General features: G+C 42.5%; 1 protein-coding gene across 2 annotated transcripts; it reads right to left on the bottom strand.

Moving 5' to 3' along the window:
- Nucleotides 1–478: 478 nt before the first annotated feature.
- Nucleotides 479–24,794, bottom strand: LOC308138431 (protein FAM53B-like). 2 transcript variants are annotated; one of them, XM_080507533.1, is made up of 6 exons: nucleotides 24,657–24,794; nucleotides 14,032–14,285; nucleotides 11,802–11,856; nucleotides 9,551–10,437; nucleotides 1,470–1,728; nucleotides 479–891 (listed from the first exon to the last, which is right to left on the bottom strand). In XM_080507533.1, the coding sequence occupies exons 2-6, from the start codon at nucleotides 14,110–14,112 to the stop codon at nucleotides 797–799; spliced, it is 1,377 nt and encodes a 458-aa protein (XP_080363659.1). In that variant the 5' UTR covers nucleotides 14,113–14,285; nucleotides 24,657–24,794; the 3' UTR covers nucleotides 479–796. The 2 variants fall into 2 exon arrangements, with proteins under 2 accessions (XP_080363659.1, XP_080363658.1); XM_080507532.1 differs by having other exon boundaries at nucleotides 479–1,728.
- Nucleotides 24,795–24,922: the final 128 nt, after the last annotated feature.

Here is a 24,922-nt window from a genome sequence, read left to right as displayed (position 1 = left end):
AAAAAACGCCTTTTTTGCAATATTGTTGCACTGACTTGGGTTGAAATGAGCTCTAATGTTATGAACACAAGCAATATTCAAAATCTGTCACGATAAAGTGAGGTATATAAAAAGTTGATAATAAAAACAATCAAAAACTTGCATTGACAGTACAGATACGCGTAAAACTAGTGGAAATACTTATGTCTCCTGACAAAACAACACAGATTTGTGTTTTCTTTTTAATGCATGAACAATTGATATTAAATAAAAATCCATTCATCCATATGGAACGCAATGACGTGAATGAGTGAGCTCCAGTGACGAGGAGAAAGTGAGTTCAGGGGAATGGGTGCAGCCTCTAAAAAGTACTTGGAAAACACTGCTGCATGATTCATACCTTTGGTACCCTGAACCCGTCATCCTCAGAAATCTTGTGTCCCAACGAACTATCACTAAGCCAAAAAGAAAAAAAACGAAATAAAAACAGACATACAAGTGCAGTTTGTACATTTATTTCATGTCCATTCGGTTAGAAGAAAGGCCTTGAATGCTCACTCCTTCACAAACATCTCATAAAAAACAGTCACTTAGAAAAATATACACTGATGTTAGAACCGAAAACTTGAGATTCAGTGTTCAAATATACAATTTGCATATAAAGAAACTACAAAAACAAAGAATCAGAAAAAAGTGTCTTCAACTGAGGCACGTTTTTGGAGAGAACTGAGGGAGCAAGCTTCCAAAGGAAGGCACTTTTTTCATTTTCTGAAGTCCTTATAAAGCTTATCGAGCCTACATTCAACGGAGAGAAAAATCAGATTTTCCATGTTGTGCACAAAAATATAGAGGAAGCTCGAGGGGAAACTTCATCCTGCTGTGTGACTCCATCCTCAAGGCCTCCTTCTTTCTCTGAAAAACAAACTTGAGCTAAATACAGGAGAGCCCAGCTACTGCTACAGTACTACAAACCTAAGGTTAGCTGACTTTGGAAAGGTCATCAGGTTGAAAACACAGTGGGAGCTGGGAGGTTGTTTTTTTGTTTGTTTTTTTTTATTTTTTTTTTATTAAGACTAACCCTCACTTTCCCACTCCTGAGTTAAGCTGAATACCCATTAAAATAAAACTCAAAACAGCTAAAATTGCTGGGGTTTTTTTGTTGTTTTTTTTCAATCAAACGGTAAGAATGTTCAAGGCAAATGTGTCATTAAGAAGCATGGTGACAACGGCATACTTTTATCATCTGTATCACCTGCCTTGTCTCTTCCTGAAAAACAAAACAAAAAAAAAACAGTTTTCCTCACAGTCCGCCGTAACAGCCACCCTCAGTACATCAACCGGAAACTTCCGGCAACGGTCCAGACGCAGTCCTTTTTAATATCTCCTATTCAATGTTCAGTTTCTTTCAATCTGGTCAAGATCCAGCTCTCCGCCCAGCTGGAAAATGTCCCTCTGCGTCCCACAATCGCCCTTCCAGAGGGTTCGTTTACCATCTGTGATCCCCGCGGGGGAGCCGGGCCGCGAGTCCACGCTACAAGCCGAGTCGCTGTCCAGCTCCTCGTAGGACGAATCCTCTTCTTCGTCGACTTCTCTCGCTTCCTGTCGCGACTCCAGTCCCAGCTCGCACACGGCGGTGAAGTCTGAGTCCGGTTGGCCGGCGATCTCAAAGGAGGGCGGGGGCAGGATTGATTGGCAGCTGTCGGCCGCGGAGAAGCCGGGGCAGCTCAGGCTCTGGAAAGTCTGAAGTTTCTGAAGAAAACAGACAAAGAGAAAAGCAACACAATTGTTAGGTTGGTGTGTGTGTGTGCATCCACGCATGTTCGTTTGCTGTAATGAAGCTATAAAAGTCGAAAGGGTTTTTTTTGGGGGGGAATTCGAGCTGAGGATTTTCCAGAATGTCAATTTGAGATTGGGTTTCAGTTCGGGCAGCCAAAAGCTCGCCTTCCCTTTCATCGATGGCATGTGAACATGTAAACACACAAGCACAAAAGTACACACACAGGCCATTTGAGAACACACACGGAACTCTAAACTTTCCAGCTTGACTGAGAGAAACACAGAGATGGGTTGGAAACCACAAAAAAAAAAAAAGAGAGATCTTGTGTCAAACTGTGCTCCGGGCCTGTTTATCACTAAAAGCCACTTTGAAACACATACCTAACCCAACCCTGCATGGTGAAGGACATTTCTTATTTCAGCCATTGTTAGACTCAGTTGTTATGATGTTTTGTAGTGCACTCCTGGGAGTGGTAGGAAGAGCCTGTGTGTGAGGACTGCCAGTGTTTTCTCTCTTAAAACTTGACCTTAAAAAAAAAAAAGAAAATGAATTCACCAAAAAGTTGTCTCCCTGGTTTGCTTTCATGCCCTCTTTCCACCCCTGAATTCCTCCCTGCGACAAAGAAAGGCAGCCGAGCAGTGCATTGAAGGGGTTAATGATCTCTGGAGTGCCCCCAGCAGCAGATGTTGGAGGCATGGAGGTGAATAGAGATGAGGTTTTCTCTATAAAGCCTCAGCTTACATGATCGACACCTCTAATGTTCCCAAGCATGTGTTGAGACATTGCTTTTCCTGTTTCAATGAACTGGGAGTCTGTCTCTCTTAACTCTGATTTCAGGCAGCTCACTTTTTCCCTCTGCTCTGCCTTAACGTGGTCCTAAAACAAAAATAAAACACAGGATTCTGCAGTGTCTAAATTCAAGGTTTGCTCACTTTCTGGATTAACTTTACATGTAAGCAGCTCGCACACAAAACACTTAATCTGCAAACGCTTGAGGTGATTATGTGGGGAGTGGGAGGCTTTTTTTTTTTTTTTGTTTTTGCTGTAGCTACCCCATTGGAGTGGAAAAAGGGATTTTTTTTTTTTTTTTTAGCCCTTCCTCTCTCTGTTCAACCCCCTGTATTACCCCACTACTAATTATCACAGCAGAGGAAGAGACGAAAGGCAAGAGAGCGAAAGGAGGGGGGCAGAGGCAACTTCCCTACAATATGCTTTCTATAAAGTCTGCTGAGGCTGACTGGGATTTGGTTGGGTGTGGTGGCAGAGCCTGGGAAGCAGGGTTATATTTCTACCCCGCTTTGCATGCGAGTTACCCCCACCCAGAAGAAGTGCATCCATGCAAGCACGCTCGCATACTCCCTGCAATCACCAGGAAATCTAATCACGAGTAGAGAAAAGCACGTCGAAGCTCCAATTCTTAAAAGCCGTGTACGATTTCCAAATACACTCAAAGACAGAATTTGGAGAGTGAACAAAAGAAAATTGTAGCCTGAAAAATCCTGCTCTACTTTCAGCAAGATTTCCTGGCCGCGCTTCAAAAACATGCTTCTGCAGTTTGCATGACGCAGCTGGATTATTACACAATCAATGGGAAATTCACTGCTAATTGTATTTCAAAAACATGCAGTATAAAAATAAAGGGTGGGTGTTTAGTGCAGCTCTCAACTTCTTTTTTTTATTTTTATTATAAAACGCCTCCTAATACACAGGACTCTTAACAGTTAACAGACCGTGTGGTGCACTTTATGATGACAAAGCGTGTATAACTGGTTAAAGTTGTCCGTTTCTGTTGTGTCTGTACAAGTGAGACAACGCAGATCCAAGATTTCTGCTCTGGGAAATACAACTTGTAGGAACAATTCAGTGTCATTACAATGAAGTGAAGCAAACTGTGACCAGCAAGCATTCTATAACCGTCGTGTCCACATTGTTGGAGTGCTTGATATAACCCCAATCATTTCTGGAGGCTCAAAACATTAATTCAATACAATAATATTCCTTGAACAACTTTAAATAAGATAAAACACATCACAACTATGAATGTTATGTGGATGTTGTAAAACGAACACAGTAAAGTAAACTTTTTGTGTAACCTATTCTCAGTTTGCATTGATTATTTATTCACCTGGCAGCAGTTTAATTTTTGTTCCTTGTAGCCTGGCAGCCTCCTTCCCTTTGATTTCAATGCAAACCTTGTGATATTTCAGATTAAATCAGCAGTTAGAGGCACAGGGGAAAATGTTAGAAATGCGCTTTTTGTTGTCCGTTTTCTGAAATGTGTATTTTTTTCACCACGGCAGACGTCACCGTTCCCTAACTCCTTTAAAAAGTCTCCTAACACCTTTCCTTAACCCCGTGACATCATCTATGGGATTAAGGAAAGGTGGATAGGAAAGGAGAAAGGAGGGACTACTCGAAAGTACCCTGTCTCTTGTTGTCCCCCGAGAATCTGTAGTTTTTCTGTCTGTTAATAATAAAGTGTTTGTGAAAAGCTATAATTGTGGTGATATAAACCACAGGCAGATTGAGATAATCTTCTGACAGTGTCGTAAATGTCAGTTACATATTCTATTAATCAATAGAAATGCAACATAAGCGGCACCAGTAAAGGAGGTAAAACACTGAAACGTCCACATTCTCCATCTATTTACCTTCCAAGCTTTTTTCCCTGGACAAAAATACTGCAAGAACAACTGTTCAAGCCTCTGTTAATTTTGTTTCTTTATTTCCTGAAGGTACCAGCTGCATCTATAGACGATATACAACATAACATTGTTTTGATGTTTTGCTCTGAGAGCAACATCGTCTTACATCATTTTATGAAATCATATGCTTCACAGTGTAGCTGGTCATAAACTTGAAAGACTTCCAGAAATTGCACAAATTGTCTGCAGCAGCCTTTGGAAAAAGGACTTTTGCCAAAGAGGTAGTCACGTTTTATGTTCGGTTGTGCCACTGATCAAATGCACGTTTCAAACTTTTGTTTGTCACACACTATTTTCTTCAACATCTTTTTTGCCGAGGGAATACGGGTGATAATGGACTCTCAAAACATACCAAAATGCATCATACAAAAGGAAGTCACAACAGATTTGTGGAATAATGGTTTCAAAATTGAAACGAAAACAACATAAAATAAAGACTACAATAGGCAAATCAGACCTCCATTCATAATATAACATGTCAGTGGGAATGCAATGAATGCTCCCAATGCATGTGACCACTGACTATTTACTTTCAGGATAAACATTCATGAACGCTATTCTTGCACAACGGGCTGTGTGTTATTTTCGGCTAATGTTTAATTATTGTTATGCACAACTCTCCCTACGTTTCAGTCCACCACAAGCAAAACTAAATTATCCTGCTTTTTCCAATTGTTTATAGAGCTCTGGAATAATTGCTCCCACATTTTGGCGTGATCCATACGTCGGATCTCATGACGTGCTGAAGGAAAGCCCAACTCAATCCCCTGTAAACCTAAGAGTATCTAATATCGGGTATTCATGTTTATCACATGCACAGTTTGATAGTTTTGGGACGTGTAAAAGGTATAAAAGTATACACTGGTCACTGTAGATGGGTCACGTTGTTGTAATTTTCTCTTTAGAGACAGATGCAACATAAATCTATACATGATAAAGACCTATAAACATTAAAATACAATATCACAGTCATGCATAAAACTAAGCAATGATATAGATGTAAAGTCTCCGGTATCAATGGGTTAATCTAAATTTCAAATGCAATGTGCAGACCACTGTGTATACATGTTTTGAATCTTGCACATGAGAAGTAGATTCTGTTTGTAACAAAGAAATGAAAAGCAGTTTTGCACATGTAGCCAAAAATCTGGTCGGCATTTTGTATTCATTTGAAGCACGTTAAACAAGACCTCAACTTCCGCTGCAACTGTATCATCTATTATCTATCAACATGGGATCAAGAAGCAGCTGCTGTCGGAAAAGCCCGAGCACATGCCAAGAGGTTAGACAAATATCCTCCTGATAATTAGGACAAACAACAAACAACACGCTTGTACATGCTATGGCAAAGGCCCTGCTGGGACTGGAAGCATGTACAACACACAAAAAACTATGAACGCGGATGGTAAAGAGGTGTCGAGGCTTGATGATGCACTCGATGTACAAATGCAGAATTTGAGGGTCTTTTTATTTGTTCTGTGCTGGAATGAGGTCAGATCAACAACACGCTCAGAAGAAGACACGCAAACAGACCTCCAACAGCAAATAACTATAAAACAAAAGGGAGGGCAGAGGTGCAAGCAAAGACAAGAGAAGTTAACCATTTCCTGTCTGCATAGTTGCACACCTCCATATCCATTATCTGAACCGCTCTCTACGTATGAATGCCTGGGCTTTCTTGTACATCTGTCTGGAATTTCTGCCACCGCAGACAGAACACAAAAGTAGATACCCGTGAATGCCTGCAAGTGAGATAAAAAGACAAATAATCTGGCTCCGACGTCGAAGAAGGCCATATATTATGTTCGGACAAATGCGCCTGTGTTTGGGGATGCTTCGCGAGGCGCATTCGTGACATGTCACAACACGTCGCTACACACAACGAGCACCGCACCTCGAGACGCCCACCTAGGTGTTCCCACAAGCCTGCAGGGCTCGACAGTCAGCTATGATCGCCATGCCTGCCATCTCAGGAATGGAGAAGGATGATGAGAGGAGAGGGCGAGCTCGGCGGTGCTGACTTAGGCCAGAAAAGAGATATTAATAGAGAGAGGAGTGTTCTGCTCGTCTGCCAGCTTCCCTACAGAAATAATACCCCCCCCCCCCTTCCTTCACCCCTGTTGTTTCTCTCCTGACCACGCTGGCATCCAAACATTCTTCTCACACTCTGTCTTTTGCCACCTCAAATGCCAATGCTGTTAGTCTAAAGATAGCCTGTGATTGTTTTTTTTTTTTTTTTTTAATATGCAGTAATCCAAGTGAAGGTAACAAAAGGCCTGGTTGACCTCGCACAGGCCGCCCCCTCATAAGAAACATGCCGCTTCAACGATCACTCACCAAGTGACCTAGAACTGAGAGATAGCATTGCAAGCGCTCACACACTGAGAAAAACACAATGGGAGGATGACAACCAGGCAGTGAAGTGATACACATGGATGACAGGAGTGATATATGAGGAATTATGGGGTTGGGGTGCAGCAGGCAAATCCCAGTGGTAGTCAAGTTATAGCCAATTAGCATGACATGCATCTCTGCAATTCACACCCTCCTTCATTGACGTTGGCCAGGAATCTGGAGGCCAAATTACACCGTGTTCCACCCACAACAAACACTGGGGACTTGTTGTGGATGGCTTCACTGCCCAACCACCCGCACACTCTCTGCACTTATAGCAACCTGCAAATCTGTCCATTTTGAAGAGCTAATTAAAAGATTTCGAAAGCGGTTTGTCCTGCCGAATGTGCATCTACTTCTGTTAAGTGTTACCTGGACTTCAGACTGCATTACTCATTCACACACACCTATAAAACTGACTGAGGTTGATTAAAAGTAATAATTCATGATTGACGATTTAAGGCAGGGCGGCAGAGGTAGGACACCTTTTCAACCTAGAGGGTGTTTGTGTAACATTCATCTTTGAAAAGGACTTTGAGGATGTGTGTGTGTGTGTGTGTGTGTGTGTGTGTGTGTGTGTGTGTGTGTGTGTGTGTGTGTGTGTGTGTGTGTGTGTGTGTGTGTGTGTGTGTGTGTGTGTGTGTGTGTGTGTGTGTGTGTGTGTGTGTGTGTGTGTGTGTGTGTGTGTTTTGCCGGGGGTGGGCGGTGGTGGCAGAAACACATGAATTACATTCATTACACTGCACTCACTTTACATATTGCGTTTTCTCAAAAACCACCAAAAACAGAAATAGAAACGTGAGAATTTTGATGTGCAGATTTACTCCAACACACAATCACGGTAAGAAACAAAATCACCACACTATTTCGATGGCAAGTTTGTTCTACCCTGAACAGAACAGACAGATCGTAACCAAATACTTGTTTCCACATTATCACTTCCCTTTTCCAGACAGTTTGCCAGCTCCAAGCTTTCCTTTAGCTCCGGTTGTAGTTGACACAACACACTTTGGTAACCTATAACAACTCTGTGAATCTTCAAAGCTGCATCGAAGACTTCTGTCTTCTTTTGCATTTCTGTACGAGCCTGTGTGTTCTGTGCAAGCTGCAGTAAATAGCCTTGGCTGGCTGCTGAGGAAGCAAAGTGTGAGAGTGAACATCCTGTAAGTAATCATCTGTGTGACGCGTTACTGGTTTCTTTGCTCACTCCAGGCATTCATGAGGGTGAGAAAGTAAACAGATTTTTCAAAAAAAGTCTCATCCAACCGGCACAACCTGACTTCTTGAAGTGTTCAATGGACGTAATGATAGATTTCAACACCCAAGACAGCAACAATTAAAAGGGAAAAAATATACGGTACACCTGGAAAAGCCAACAACAGTCGCCAGAAGTAAAGAGTAAAGTAAAACTCATTCCATGTGTGTTTGTGTATATATACATAATCAAAATGCTTGACACCCCCCCCCCCCCCCCTCAACAGCTGGCATGACCAGAGGAAACATGCCTGTTAGGCTATATTAGCCAGGCCTTGTTGATCCAGCTCTGGCTAACTCCTGAGGGCGACTGGCTGGGAACACATGCTTTTGGATAAGATGGATGAAATGGTGATACTTTCTAAAAAAAGATGGGAAAAGGGCGATATTCCCCCGAGAAAAGGAATGAAGTAAGATTTTAATTTCATGGTTTTGTGGGGATGATATGTTGACGAGGGAAAGATGAATCCGAGTCGCTCCATCTGCAGGCTGGATTTGGCATCAACTTGCTGCTGTTGCTGCTACGGGATTCATGCTGAATTACAAGAGCATTTAGTGGAATCATTAGCTGAAGGTGACACACAAATCGAATTAATACCCTTCTGGGCTCTGTAAAAACATCAGGACATTGCCAAGCATCAAAACAGTAGACGTCATTAAAATACTTTGACGGTTCTATTCTGGGTTTCGGTTTGTCCAGGGGTCATTTATACTCTCTGGCGGTTCCACTACTTCCTCCGAAAAGAACAAACAAACCCTTGACGGGGGGAAAGCAATCCAGACTTCTGTGCATCCAAATATCCCCTCAATTAATCACCAACAGCCTGATAGCCGACTAAAGGCAAAAAAAACAGACAGAGCGGTGAACTAAAGACGGAAAGAAAGGGTAGGGAGTTGCCGGGAGGAAAGAAATGGACGATGAGAAGTCCAACCTCTCCCTGTTTACCCAACAATGTTAATGAAATGATAAACCGGAGCCGAACTTGCTAGAGCGGAGAGCTTGGCACCGTGACCGAACATGTGGAATGCCTCTTTAGTGAGCACGAGTCCATGAGCCGGAGGGAAGGAGACCTGAGAACACTTAGCCCCCAAGACCCGGACTTACAACCCAGAAAACTTAATTCTGCTTGATCTAATCCAGCCCAAGAGCAGATTCAGTGACAGAAAAACCGAGTTTGTGTTTGAGGACTAGTTGAAATTCTCTTTGGTCCAAGAACAAAAAGTTACTTGTCTGTATTGTAAGTGTCAATGATCCAACTGGAGAACTTTAAAACAAAGAAAAACCCAAGGTCGAAAGTAAGCTGAAAAGCTCATCTATGTTTAATCAGTAAACAGGAGCAGTACAAAATGCCAATGAATCTCATTGCCACCACCCGCCGTCAAATTAAACTGAATGTGCGGCTGCCTGTCTGTGCATGTCAACGTGTGTTCAGCAGCTAACCTGAGTCATCTTTGCCAGGTCCAGGGAGGGACGCTGCTCCTGGGCATCATCTTGCCTCCTACGCTTCATGGCAATCTTTTTGTCGTTCAACACGCAGGGTTGGGATCGGCTCCGAGACAGGCACCCGGTCCTTCTGGCCCCCGGTCCGGCTCGTCGACTCAAGTCTGGGGTGGAGTCTGGAGAGCTCGCCTCTGATGCCTCCTCCGTCTGGAGCTCTGGCAGGCTGATGTGCTCATGGGAAAGGGAGAGAGGCCTGAGAAAGAAGTGGTTGCTGGAGTGGTGGTGGGGACGCGAAGAAGGGGAGGTGGGGGAGACGAGAGAGGCGGTGAACTGAGGGTGCAGAGGCAGTCGCTGGTTAAAGAACGGCAAGTCCAGGGCTCCATCTGACGGGATGCTGGACCGTGAGGGCAAACTAAAGCTGGAGCTACGTTGCATTGCAGGGAAATGGCCGCTGCCGCCTCCTCCTCCTCCTCCTCCTCCTGCGCGGAGGCTTCCTCCACTGTGGCACCGTCGTTTCTCCACCGTTGTCCACACTCGCGAGCCTTGGGGCCTCCAGGATGAACGAAAGCCACCGAACTCGTCAGAGAACGACAGGGAGCGGCACTGGCGTTTGCTCGGGGGAGCCGCCGGCGCCTGGCTGGTTGTTGTAGTGGTGTAGTGAGTGGTGGTGGACGACGTGGTTTGGGTGCTGGTCATGCCACTGTTGCCAAGACTGAGGTCTCTGATCAGACTGGTGATTGCTTTGTCGCTGCCTGGCTCCTTGGCCCAGTGCCGGCTCCCGGGTTCAGGCATCACATCCCAGAGGCTCTCTAGACTGGCTCCAGACTGGCAGGGCCCTCTCTGCTGAATCGCACAGCTTCTCCCCAAGTCCAGCCACCTATCTGCCTCTGCAACAGTAGAAACACACACACACACACACACACACAGGTTACCCTCAGCGGCAGCCCTTCAAATTTGCACAAGTAACAGTAATGGAAACTTGATTTATAGTTCATTAGAACACAAATAATTGCTGCTTAAAAAAAGCCAACAATATCCAGAGGGGTGAATTAGTACTAAACCACATACTCATAAACTCTCAAATAAACTAAAATTAGCTCTCGCCTCCAAGGATGGCTTTTTGTAAAAACAGGCAAACACAAATGAATTGAAATTATTGTTAGTAATGTTGAGGCTATGCCTGTCAAGCTTATTATAATATTTATTTACCTTACTTAACATGATAGCCATGTGTTGTATCCATAATTTTTCCACATACATGATTCTCTCCGCACGGTGAGTCGCTGACCGAATACGACAAACGTTTTTTTTGCAATTACCAGAATACTAACAGGCAGCATTCCTGGCTATTTAAAACCCAGACCTGCAAGAATGCTCATTCCATGAACTACACCTGATCTACACTTTTCTCGATTACAATCTGCCAGTTAAACACTCGGCAAGTCACCCAATTTATCAAGTCAGTGGCTGCAGGCCATGCGATCAGAAAAAAAAAAAAAAAAAGCTTAGCTTTCCAGTTTTCTCACTACTGGAACAAAACACATGTGGGATTATACCGTTGCTTCCGACACCAAGCCAAGTGGTTAAGTTGTGAATCTATTAAAGCGTTTGCCAAAGAAGGGGGCATGATCGGAATGCCATCCTTTCTCGAATTCTGGCATACCCTCGCTCTCAGACGAGTCGATGGAAATCATTGTTTTGGGCAGACAAACAATGTAACAGTGACGACCTGACAGGAATGTTATGAAAACAACTTGACAAAGGAAGAAAGGGATGACGTTCAGAGGACCATTCTTTAAAAAGTAAGCGTTTGAACTAAGAGCAATGCCAGGATTAACAGTGGAAAATGTATGCCGTCTTCACCAAAAGAAAGACAGTGAGTGATAGTGTTTGGAGGAGGAGGGTGGGGTTTGAACAAGAGCAAATCTTTTAACACACGGGGTAATTACCGCAACACTGACAGAGCTGAAGAAAAATTGTTGACATACGCAACAGCATATTCAATTACAGTTGACTCCCTGGAGAGAGCTGTGCAACGTTGTGCGGAGGCAGGTGCACCCCGATCATGAAAGAAGGGATGAGTGACAGATGGAGAAGGAGAGAAGTGAGAGATGGGGTGGATAAACAATGAGACACTCATGGTAAAGGTCGTTGGTGGAGGGCAGAAAGAGTCGCGCCACTATGTCGAGTATTTGCATTTTAGTGAGGTTTAACATTGTGTCATAAGAAGAAGGCAAACTTGGTAACTGACCCACGGTCGAACAGGAGAAGAGAGTGGTCCCTCTGCTCATGGTGTGGAGCTCACGCTGTGGAAGACAAACAATAAGCAAATGAGAAAGAACAAAATGGTGGACAAAAAAAAAAAAAAAAAAGATGGCAAGTGAGCTGACAATCCACAACCAGAGAGAGATTCTTTTGCAATTCTGTACTTTTTTCGTGGACACATTCTTACTTTTAATTGACACAAATAGACATATTAACCCTTTTACTAATTACTTTTTCTCAAGAGGGGGCATTGAGTTTCACTGTACAAGCAATTAGCCCGAGATTTATCAACAGATGAGTCACATGCAACATGACATGATAACCTGTTTGAATGGTGTCATGCGTTTCAGAAAAATTACACTTTTCAAAAATGACTGCCAAATGCACGGGAGCACACAGGTGCTTACATGGAAAGCCACAAGTTGGTGGTGTGTTCCTGTAATTCAGCTACATTCATCAAGCATCTTGTAACCATCTTACTGTAAAGGTCTCGCCTATAGGTTCACTGATCATCGGGCGCACATAAGATATGAAAATTGACATTTTATTGGAGAAGTGCTGTTAAATACAAAAGAGTAAGCACCACAAACACTCTGGAATCTCATGCACGTGCTCAAAAGAAACTGTTGCACAAGAGCCGGAAAAGTTTATTATTAAAAGACAAAAACAATAATAAAGTAACGTACTTAAATATCAACATCGTATGTTTGCTTGCGCAGCATCTTGTTTTAGGAGTGCTCAGATATCACATGTGGTCGACATAAACAGTCCACCAATGCCTTTTTTTTTTTTTTTTAAATGTGTCGACTGCTTCGAGCCTCAGCCACGATTTGAACTCGGGTCAGATGTCGGTGAAACATGTCAAATACACGGGCTCTACTGACCCGCTTACAATATCTGCTGAGTGTTTCAGTTTGAAAGCAGCTTACATGAGCACCAACAGGCTCATTTCTTCACTAATGCCAGAATGTCCTTTGGAAGATTTAACCGTATTAACTAAAATCACACCACACCTTTGTTAGGCCCTGAGTTTATTTGGGGAGTGTACCTGTTTTGTCTACACATGCCTATCTCTTAATCAGACTCTTATCCTTTTCACTGTGTTCAGGTCATACATTGGTGTGGCAGCTGTGTCACACGAGGCCAAAAGAAAACAACTTAATAGTGTGTACTCTGATTGACCTTGAAGTTATTTACAGTGTTCAAATATATAACACACAAAATTCAAAATAAAGGAGATCATAGCATAAGAGTAAATGACAGAGTTGGTACAGTCAAACCATCTGTGTCTGCAGTGCAATGAAGGAGGCTGGGAAAACCCTCACTTCAATTCTTGTGATCTTAAATATTTTGGCTGAATTCCCTTTTGAATGTTTCAAGAAGAATGAAAACTTCCCATCGAAGCAGTCTGAGAGGGTTGGTGAGATAAAAACAATAAAATTCCATTTACTCCACTTTCATAACTGGAGCCAACTGCAGCACAGTGTCATGTCATTCAAAGTTGCTTGTCTCTACATGTAGGGGCATGGGGTTAAATATGGAAGGGCACAAATCTGTGATTCATCATGTTTCTCAAGGGGTCCGAAAGCTAAAATTGACAAAGGTTTGCATTTTTTACCCCTCAAAAACTGACAAAAAGTCCAAACTAATAATCCAATTTAGATGTCAAAAAAGGGATTTCCAATGACTTCGTATGTAGCATTCCCATTTATTCAGACTTCTCACCGTATTGGTACTCATAACGGTCTCATTTGTTTTACTCCACAATGTCATTGTACTGTATATTTTCTTTACTTGGTATTCATATGCAATCCAGATGATCCTACTTAGGCCTGGACAATGCTCCTGAGGTGCTGAAGTTATATTAGATAGGCAAAAGGCAGCAAAACTCCCAAGTGAGGACCATACTTAAAAGTTAGGAAATTAGATTACTTCCATATACATTAATCCCTATGCTAAAACACAAACTTGACATTGATTTGCTAATTGCAAAAGATGAAGTTCACCAAGATTGTTGAAACAATGTCATTAATACAGCAAAAAAAAAGTGGTAAAAGTAGTATTTAACCTTCAGTGTGTCAGGTGACATAAAATAATTTTCTAAAGTGATGAAAAAGCTTCTAAATAGTGGAGAGATGTGCTCGGATCTACTTCTGCCAAATAACCAGGTTTCTACGTACAGTATGAAGCTGAAAAGGGGGGAAGTTTTCTCTCACCAGCCGTCTCTCGATGTTCTTGGACCTTACATTATTGACACCCTTCTTCTTTTCCAGTGTTTTCGAGAAAATGATCACCATGATAACGCGTAGCTCTTCCCCAGTCTGTCGGCGTGCAGGAGTCGGCTGTGGGCAGCCATGTTAGTTGAGGGCACAAGGCAGATGGTGGATTCTGGCGAAGCAGATGAGCAGCTGGTGACCTCCCATCTGAAGAGCTGGAGGTCGGCAGGCCGTTCTCAAGCTTCAGCTGATCCCTGCAGACGCAGAGAGAAAGTTATTGGAGAATATATATACCGAGTGTGCCACACTGTGTCGTTTAATGCGTCAGTGAGTCAAGGTGGTTTATGGAGGGCAGCCGTGGAAAAGATAAGTGAACAGATCTAAGCTGACATTCGTAGACAAATAATAGCTCGTGGGGCAAATCTGGATCCTGCAACTCAGCCATGGCTCATTTAAAGTCCCTCTGCTTTAAAAAAAAAAAAAAAAAAAAACAGTGCAGAAATTATATGTTCATCTACAAAGAGGGAAAATGTCTGCATTGTTATATATTATTTTTTCTTTATAGACGTTAAAAAATTTTTTATGGATTGTTATAAACAGCATGCTAATGACATTGGTTCAATCAAGTAGAGCAAATGTACTTTAGAGGTGCCATTCTTAAACATTAACAATCTTTACCCCAATTTTTTTTTCATTAACTGTAAGAGAAAGAAGAGTTTTGCTGACTAAATTGCTAAATGACAAAATGGCTAAATATAGTTGTTGACACAGAGTCAAAGCACAGGTTTACTAAAGGGCATTTTAAATCAGCAAAAAAATCCTGTCAAACCTTAAGCATTCTTGAAGAAACCTGTCACACTATCCATTTAGCCGCATGTGGTTTGTACAAACTAAACATGCTGACAAATGCTAAATTGCTTCCGCGTCCTTGTGTAGTGGAACATTTGGTCTGTCAACATAATGCACCGACCATATGGGAATCTAAACACGCTGTAACTGCGAGCGAGGTTTACCAAGTCCAGGAAAAGATATCGCTCACGTCACATGACTACAGATGTGGCTTGGAAATGTGAATAGAATAGGAACATATATGGAACTGCGGTTTCCTCAAAGACTGCCCGCATCTGCAGATGGTACAGCACAAACAGGAGCTGTTGCTGTAAAACAGAGCTCCTGAAACTTGCAGAGTGATCTTATCTTATTATAGACGGTCCATATGTTTTGTTTGTTTGTGACAGACATGCCTTGAGATGTCTGCTGCGCGCGACCTTTTTGGTACAATCTGATGCACGGGAAAGACTACAAGCGACGGGAAGGTTTAGTTCTGCTTTTTTAAGCAGGAATAGCTGCCGTGACTTTGGGCTTGTGCTCCCCTCCTTCATTAGCCAACCACCAAACACACTGACAGGGTCCAATTAGAGAGCCGCGGCATGGTTCAGATCCCCCAAATCAACTGTCGGCTAATGACAACTTTGGACTGTGGAGCAACACATGGGGCTAATGGATCTTCCAGGCATACACCGTTATCCAGACCATGTAACATGTGGTTTCACGTTAAGTGAAGGCTGTTGTATTTATATAACATGGTTTAAGGAGAAGAGTGCAAGTGTAAACTCGGTATTAAGTTGTTTATTTTGGGACAGCAACGTGTGGAGAAAGAAAGGAGAAGAAATAATATGAGAAATTATACGAAGGGATCTGATAAAACAAATCAAACCACTATCATCGAGCCTTCTCACGACACAATGTCACGTCTGTTCAGTCCGAGGTCCTCTCTAGCCCCATGACTTCATGATAAACTATAAATGGTTCATGCGTCGGGCTGCCCCAAACCAACTGCTAGCATATGACTCCCATTATCTCCATTTATCCCAGAGAGTCAGTGGAGCACAACTGGGGCCTCCACAGGCAAGAAAGGCTGGTGCTGCTGATGGGAGTCAAACAAGACGAGCATGTTCTTGATGATCACTTTTGCAGATTACTTTACTGATTAGAACTGACACGGAGTAACGGGTGAGGCAACGCAACGAGGTTAGCGTGCATGCGTGGATTATTTGGAGTGGGGGTCTGAGGAGCATGACGGTCATGTGTGACGGTCGCTACAGTGAGCCGTTTGCAGCCACGATGTGTGACGTGATCCATCGGGGGGGGGGGGGGGGGGGGGCAAGCTCAACGTCGCCGATGAGAGCTCGCTAATGTAAGTGTGTCTGTGCACGCATGTCTCCTTCTGCTAACACGCACTCGTGAGTGTGCATGCGGTGACTGGCAAGTGGGGTCATGGGAGAGGGCAGGCCGAGTGTGAATTCAAGCCCGGAGCCGTGCTTACCTAATGAACCGTATTTTCACGATGTTTGAAACCAGAGCTTAATGGACAGAAAACTGTAGAGAACTTCTGGGGAACCTTGACGGATGAGATCAGATTTTTTTCGCCGCTCAAAGCCAGTCTCATTGTTTACTTTGTCTCATTGTTTGTAAAGCTTTTACCGTTTGACTCACGGTCACACAAACAGATATCCAGGAAGAGAGGGTACGTCATGTTTAGCAGGTCAAGCTTATTTGGACTGTTAGATTTCATAAAGTCGGACTAAACCCCATGATCATCTGCGTACATCTTTTGTATTTGCGTGATCATTAAACAGAGCTAAGTGTCTAAACTGATGAGGTCTCTCACTATTTACATTTCAAATGCAACAAAACTGATCTTAGATACCAAATGATGCTTAATACTTTGACTGGTTAAGACGCGCCTTCCATCAGATTAATTTATTTACAAGAAAAGTCATCACTTTATGTAGATGTTTGTATAAATAAAGGTTTTTTTTTCTTCTATCTACCATGGCTAATTTTCCAAATTTTACTTTGATTAAGTAATTTGCTGAACTTTTCCTGACAAAAACTGACACGCTAACTTGAAAAAGAAAAGTGAGCTTAAATTCTTGGATTAATTTTATCTATAGAGAATTTAAAGTGTCCATGGTTGATTTTGAACTCATGTGGATTCCTAATTGGTATAAACTGTATTGCCTGATAACATTTTGATGAAACTTTTTGTCTGATCATTTTTAAGGAACTGGTGTCCGAATGACTAAAGCTTTCCAGTTCAACACTTTATTCAACATACTGAATTAGCTTGATAAGAAAGTCAAAGTTTTCCATTTACAATATATTTAAGTCAATGGTGCCGGACCACACAAGAAGGGTAAACACTGGCTTTGTTATTTTTCTGGCACATCTTGAACGAATCATTCATATTCAAATAGAATGAAGTACAGATTTGCAACTCCATGGAAACTTTGTAACCTTTTGGGGTCTAAAAGACATTAAATATTTATGCAACTAAATTTGACCTTGATACTGAATGAAAATCTAATGGGTACTCATCAGACTTGTGTATGCCGGCGTGTAGACAGCAGCTCTTTGGCTCACAATAGTCAATGACTCAGGAGGGCACCAGAAAGGCCAACTAAGATAATGTGGCTCTTTGCCCAGGCAGTGATTTGTACAGGCAGATGAATAGGAGCCCATTTGGGCCCCTGTAAAGTTCTGTGACGGGGCGTTTGGTGTCTATCACTAATTGGCTCAGGTTACTGCATACTTGTGCGGAGTGCGTCTGGTGTCAAGACTTTGATCAGTGACTATAACTAAAAGACACTGATGCATTTCAATGTAATGTAATGAAGAAGGCCAAACAAACAAGCCACAACAATAGTGGAAAAAACTTTGAGCACAGCAGTTTGTGCTTTGATGAAATTGTAATTTTTCCTTTAATCAAATTAAAACATTTTTACTGAAATAACTTAATTTGTGGACAAAGAAGCATCTGTTTTGTTGTATGAAGATGAAATGGTCATGAGAGACTAAATAAAAATGTGAAAAAACATATATGTTTTTACATTGTGCCACTTCTTGGTGTGAATAAAAGTGAGAGCCAGTCTTTTGTTCAAGTCTGCCATGTGGATTGTTAATTCGGGGTGAACACACAGTCACCCCTCTCTCAGATAAAGCAGTTGAGGTTGTAAAAATGGTCCTAAGGAGGTCAAGACATACCATTGAATCCTTTGGCCATCACCCTAGCACCCGTTGGTAAAAGAACACTGGCCAAAAACAACACGGCATCACACCAGAAGTGCGTGAACAATGACGCGCTCCAGTCGCTCAACCTTCATGCAGTGTCACTCGTCAAGTTCTGGCCCTGTTTTGCAGATTCCCTTGAGTGTTTCTCTAACAACACTGACTATCAACCTCAACACAAATACAGCCAGCATTCAAAGTTCCAACGCAATCAGCAAATTGCTCAACCTTCACGTTTACTTTTAATAGCAACTACCTATGCCAATAAATCTGGCAATGGAAACAAAAGGAGCACTTTCAAATAACCTCTTGAGAAATTCTTTCTTAAGACTCAAACCACAATTACAGGTGGACTTGTTACGCCGCTTCGCTGGAATTCAGATGCACACAACTTGTCAGTGCAGCACTTCCCCTTGCACTACTGAGGTTCTGCTTCCCTTGTGGTCACATGGCACTGCAGAATTGGGTGTGGAGGGCACTGACTTTATTACCAAATACATGAAAAGATCGAGCCCCAGATGATCATCGCAAAGCAAACTTCACACTGTATTTGTAACCGCTCACATTTCCAAAAAGGGAAGTAGAACCACGTATATCGCATCCCACCATCATCTTGCACGTTGCATCATAACGAAAGTGATCTGGATGCACCCCACAGCATTTAGATCATTGTGACAACATGAGGAAACACTAATTTAACATGTAGCATCATTGCATTATTCCTTTCCTGAGAGCAGATGAGCAATGTGCACCATGTGAAATGATCTTGCCAGACTAAAATTATATATTTATTTTAAACGCATATCAAACTGTAATTCACTGATCTTCCTCTGACTTCACAAAATTGCTGCCAAGTAAAACACGGTTCCTCAGAATTTACTGAGTAACCATGGCAACCAAACACTAAACAAAAGAACGATAAAGATCACAAAAAAAGGTGGGCATCACCCACCTTGTAAAAGATTATAAAGGGACATCTCATACTTTTCTTTATCAGTGAGTGCGTTTGTTAAAGAAAGTACAATTATTTATTGCGCGGGGACAGCTTAGGAAGTGGTAGCATGGTGACGGCATGAATTTTCTAGGGTGGTCAAACCCTCCGTCTGTCTGTCCGGGACAGAATGAACTAACATCTTAGGAAGATTGACATGCACAGGATCAGGTGTTTCAGTTTCGGTAAAGAAAAGTATGGGGCCTCTTGCCCCCTGGAGTAACCCTTGCATGCCTAGACTCTCCATACATCAGGTACCCCACTAATTACACCAACCCCCCCCCCAGTCCTAGTGTTTCTGCTTGCGGTTTCTTCCATTATCCATGAGTGGCTGTTCTGTTCTTTGCACACTATCCAGAGCTCTAATCCATCAGGGATACATTTCAGGGGAGCCTCCAGTGCTGCTTTGCAAACTGCACAGCTCAGTAAATGGGGGACCGCTCCTCTGTTGTGTAAGCACGTGATGTTATACAAGCCGCCGCAAACAATCAACCAATAAAATAACGTTATGCTGTTACGTAACAGCGCGTTCACATTATGGGTGCTCGGGTGGGTTGCAAGTGTGCACGGGTGGGAGAAAGTCGCAACGTAAACTATGAGCAGCATTCCAGCGGCCCATTCATTCATTCATGACGGGGCTCAGTTCACCATATGGACCCTTTGACTGTTCAGCACAGGGGTGTAAAACTGGTCAGACGAGAATGGCCGTTTTTACCATCACAATATCGACACAGTAGCATTGACACATTAGTATACTATATATGCACTACTTTCACTTTTGTAGTCATATTTCTATTTTGTGGTGAGAACTCACGTGTCAGTAAAAAAATAAGCATTTTTCCAAGTGACGGTGATTTTGGTGCTTCCTACAGCAATACTTCTAAGTTGATATTGGACCTACAGGTGTATTTAAAACATGCGAGTCTTAAACTCAAACACATTCATCAGCTATAAATTATAACCATTTCCCTTATATGGTCACTATTCCACTTGTGCTGCAAGAACAGTAATGACCGCAAAGGATGTGAAAACAATGATTAGGTGTGTGCATGTGAAAAGTAAGTAATTCAACATGGATGGCAGAATGAGCATTGCCCAAAGCATCACACCTCCTTCACTGTCATCCCTTCTCCTCGTGCATTATGGTGCCATGTGTTCTTTAGCTAAGACGTAGGATTTAAAGGGAAACCTCATTCCTTCCATTGCTCTGTCGTCTCGTTCTGACGCTCATCTGCCCCGTTGACTGTTGTCAGCGTGGGAATGCCGCTCCACATGTGACAAACTGTGAAGCACAGTGTAATCTAAGGCCTTTCTATCAGAACCAGCATTGACTTCACGAGGAATTTGAACTACAGTAGCTCGTCTGTTGGATTGGATCACTCAAGCCAGCCTTCGCTCTCAACATGCTTTTCACTCTTTGAACCACTTTTGATCGACACTGACCACTGCAGACTGGGAACATCCCACAAGAGCCGCAGTATTAGAGAAACTCCGACCAAGTCGTCTCACCAGGACAATTTGATCTTTGTCCATGTCACTGATACGTGTCCAATTTTCCTGCTTCCCTAACTTCAACCAAGGGAACAAAATGTTCACATGCCCCCCCCCCCAAGACATCCCATCCACCAACACGGGCACAGACAAAGATATATTCAGTATTAATCACTTCACCTGTCCGTGGTTATAACGTTAAGACTGATCTGTATATATTGTAGAGCCCTATAGATGGGAGTTATGACACATATATGGTGCCATAAAAATAGGCCTTGTTTGTGCAAGCTGGATTGTCAGGTCACACTGGCTCAAGCCTAGGCTTGTACAAAGAGACATATTTGGAGGATATACAACAGTGTCAAGTTTATAAAACTGGAAAATCTATACCAGTTAACACTGGTTAAACAGTTAAAACTCCTGTAGTATGACTTAAGAGGTGGAATATTGTACACAATTGTGTTTCGATTCCTTTTTTTGATTGCAAAGTAGCTTCAGGTAACTTAAAATCTGTTCTTGATAAAGGTAAAGCTTAAAAGAAGACATAGACACTTTCTTCCAAGTACAATAATACCTTATAGATATTAAAACTACTGTCAGTCATGTGTAATTTGTGTTTGCAAATGTGAAAAAAAAAACATGTTCCAAAAATGCATCAGATGTGCCTTTCTGTACCAAACAGACACACGGGAACTTTCAGTTCTCTTTATTTAAGTGATAGTTGGGAGGCTGTTATACCAGACTGGATCTGAAGAAAACTGCATGAATCGGACACAAAGCAAGGGATATGTGTCATTTTGAAGAAAAAGAAAAGCCAAGTTGAAGCAGTCAACGAAAATAAATGGGGAAACGCAAACCACTGTCATTAACTACAGGGGTGTTACGATAACAACAGTCAACAAAAAGGCAGTATATTAGCTCACCTGTACTATGGGGCTTTCCAGGAGAGTACAGGTTGTATACATGTACACAGACGCTTAAACACACCAGACACTGGCTGTGCAAACAAAGTTAGCCTGGGAGTATAGAGTCATTTTTTTTCTTTCAAGAGTTCAATAGTAACAAAGACAGCTTTACTCTATATTTTCAGTTTTCACCATCACTACGCAAGAATAACTAAAGTGTGATGTCTTGATGCGAGCATTTCTATTCCATCCCAGAATGCTTTTCATCTCTAAGTAGAGCCTGGTTCCTGTCTTGGGGGTTGGGGGAGTGCTTCTCTGGTGTATGTGAGAATGCCTCTTTTCTTTTCTTTTCAGCTGCAGGTCTTTGGCTCTGTGGGCGACGAGACGCCAGACTTACGAATCTATCATGTTAATGAGGCAGGAATATACAAAATGAGGAATAACAACAATGAAACAAGTACAATTACAACCTGAAACAACCGGGCCATTTGTTTTTTAACCCCTTGGAGCAAAGTGCTATGATTTTCCACGAGTCTGAAGCAGAAGCAGTTATGACTGCAGGTCACAGAGAAGAAAGGGAAGCTTCTGAAATGAATAAAGAGTACCATGGAAGCACAGACAGGCATAGCTAACAATCCTTTTTCTGGTGGCTTTGCATAATGCCTTAGGCCAGAGAACGGAGGGGAAGAAAGACAACCACAATGTCAGTGGAACAGAAGCACAAGCAGTGTAAACTAGGCAAAAAGTGAGACTGAAATACACAGAAAGGCAAAAAGAAAAAAGAAAAAGGGAAGAAGCCAAGAGGGTTGAAAGTGGCAGCATGTGCGTCAGTGTGTGGACTGAGTGAGAGCTGTACACACACACACACACACACACACACACACACACACACACACACACACACACACACACACACACACACACACACACACACACACACACACACACACACACACACACACACACACACACACACACACACACACACACACACACAAACAGAGAATGGACCAGTGGCTTGCTCAGCACATAGGCACACAGCTGCCCACTGACAGAATGGAGCTCTAATAGGGCCTTTTGCCTCAAACACAAAGACGTTGCAAATGTGCGCATCTTAAGCACACATTGGAACGCAGAGCGATTCCCTTTAAAAAACCCTCCGGTCTTAATTGCTCCCATAAATTATGGCTATACTATGTTCAAAACAAGTCTACAAGTTAACAATACCAGAGCTGTTGTTGAGCACAATTGTAGAACTTCAAGTTTTTCCTTCATGAAAAAGATCAGAATCACAGAGAGTGACCGTCAGGATAATTGCAGTCAGATAATTAGGCTGAAACCTCAGACCATTTGTGTGCCACAGATCATAATAAAAATTTATTTAAAATGTTGATTTTATTCATTTTAACAAGTAATTTTATGTTCAGTGAGTTAAAAAGAATGTTGGGACTATAATTACTCAAAAATCCCAATTGCATTTTTGCTACTCTCATTTTGTCATGGTGAATTACACATTTGTCAGGTATCAATTATAAATTTCCCTTGCACATGCACATCTTCAAAAAAAAAAAAAAAAATCACTGGCTACAGCAAATGACATGTTTGTGGGCTTACATGACAAACTTTCATAGATCAGAAAAGCTTGTTCACACCGAGCTGTGACATTCCAGTAAAAGTTTATTTTAGAAATCAAAGGAAGGTGCAGTCACGATTATCTTCCCCAGACTGAACGGCAGATGGGAAATACTCGGAGCAGGTTTTCTCTAAGCCTAACCAGTATTTGTGAGGCTCCCCTATGAACACCCCTTTGTAATTAGACACTGGGGCTGACGTGTGATTAAATCTTTGCCTGGCTCTCTTGCTTCACTGCCAAACTGAACTCCAGATACACTTTGCATTTCACTGAGGGAAATTGAGCAGGCTTCTCGAGACAGATGGTAACGTTTCCTGTTTAGTGGACCAAATTCACCAGCCGCTGCAACAAGTCAAAGTCAAAGACTACTGCAGCCATGGCGACTTCAAGGAACACTTACAAGCAATTCCAAATGAAGTCCTGTGGCACCAAAACAAGTCCTTCGTGGTATTGTGTTTATATTGTCCACAACGATTGATCGACTGTCATTTTTGACCGAAGAGGGCAAAACACAAGTATAAACACTCACTTCCTAGACAATTAAGGAAAGGAAACAAGAGTGACAAATAGGCAGTTTAGAGTCTTGCTGCCTCAGTGCCCTACATTGTGGGTTGATTTCATTTTAGGAGGGCAAATAAAGTAATTTCAAGATGAGCTCTCAGGTGTGGGTGGCCTCAACATTTCACAATTCCATCTTATCTGTTCCTTATCAGTGCTTATTATGTAGTTTTAGTTTCGTGAAGGTATAATCACATAAATTCTGCCCATATGACTCTGTCATAATGCGGTGTGTATTTTGATTGGTCTCCAAGGATGCAGCCGTACACTATGGCGAAGAAAACGGTAAGAAAATGAAGCAAGAACAAAGCTGCAAATAGTTAAAAACATTTTAATATGCTCTGATGAGCCATGCTTAGCGAGGGGGGGTGGGGGGGTAATGAGTAACTCCAGATCACGATTTGAACAGGGAAGAGAAACCTGAAAGTGTGGTGCAGTTTGGTAAGATATGAAAACCCATCTGAGTCAAAGCTTTCAATCTCCTCTCATGAGCTGCGGTTGAGGAGCTGTGTTAATGTATGCTGCAAAGCAACCACACTGCCTCTCCACCTACAGGTACTGACACCAACCCAAGCTTTATTGCCCTGGCTGACAGATGAAGGGGACTTTCTGTCCCTCTGAAGAAGGCTATTCAGCAAAACTAAAGTGCAACAACATACTGCCTCCCACCCTGATGCTGAACTGTAAACTCTACAGGACTGTCACAATAACACAATGTGACACCCTCAAGGACTTGTACTCTCTGACAACTCCACTTTTATTCTTTATCTGATGCAAAGATGGCAGACAGTGGCGAAATGCTGAGTAATTCAGTAACACAAACAACAACAACACGTGTTCTCTGGATGGTACCCAAAAGTAATTACACAAAGTTTCAGTACTTGGGGAAACCTAGCATTAACAACCATAAAAGATGAATGTCTGAAGTACATTTACAAACAGCCTGTACTTAAACAAATTACAAAAGTCCTATTACCTGGCCAGCAGAGGCTTTTTCGATGTTAGGCCATCTTCAACAGAAAAATGGAACTGTCACGATCATAAAAAGTAGTAAAGAGAAAGTTTGTGTCGGCTGCAGCCTGCAGTTCAGCGTCCCTGGAGCAGGACCGAGCAGGACTGCGAGCAGCTGAGAGCTGGCTGCTGCCTTCAGCGCACACTGCAACTTCATCCGCATCCGGGGGAGGAGAGCACAAATCCGAATCGCTACCAAACTGACAACAACAAAAGCACACAAGTTTACAG

This window comes from Blennius ocellaris (genome assembly GCF_963422515.1).
Source record: "Blennius ocellaris genome assembly, chromosome: 13".
Classification (NCBI taxonomy): Eukaryota; Metazoa; Chordata; class Actinopteri; order Blenniiformes; family Blenniidae; genus Blennius; species Blennius ocellaris.
The sequence above is the reverse complement of the archived record's forward strand: the minus strand, read 5'-3'. Positions and strand labels throughout refer to the sequence as shown.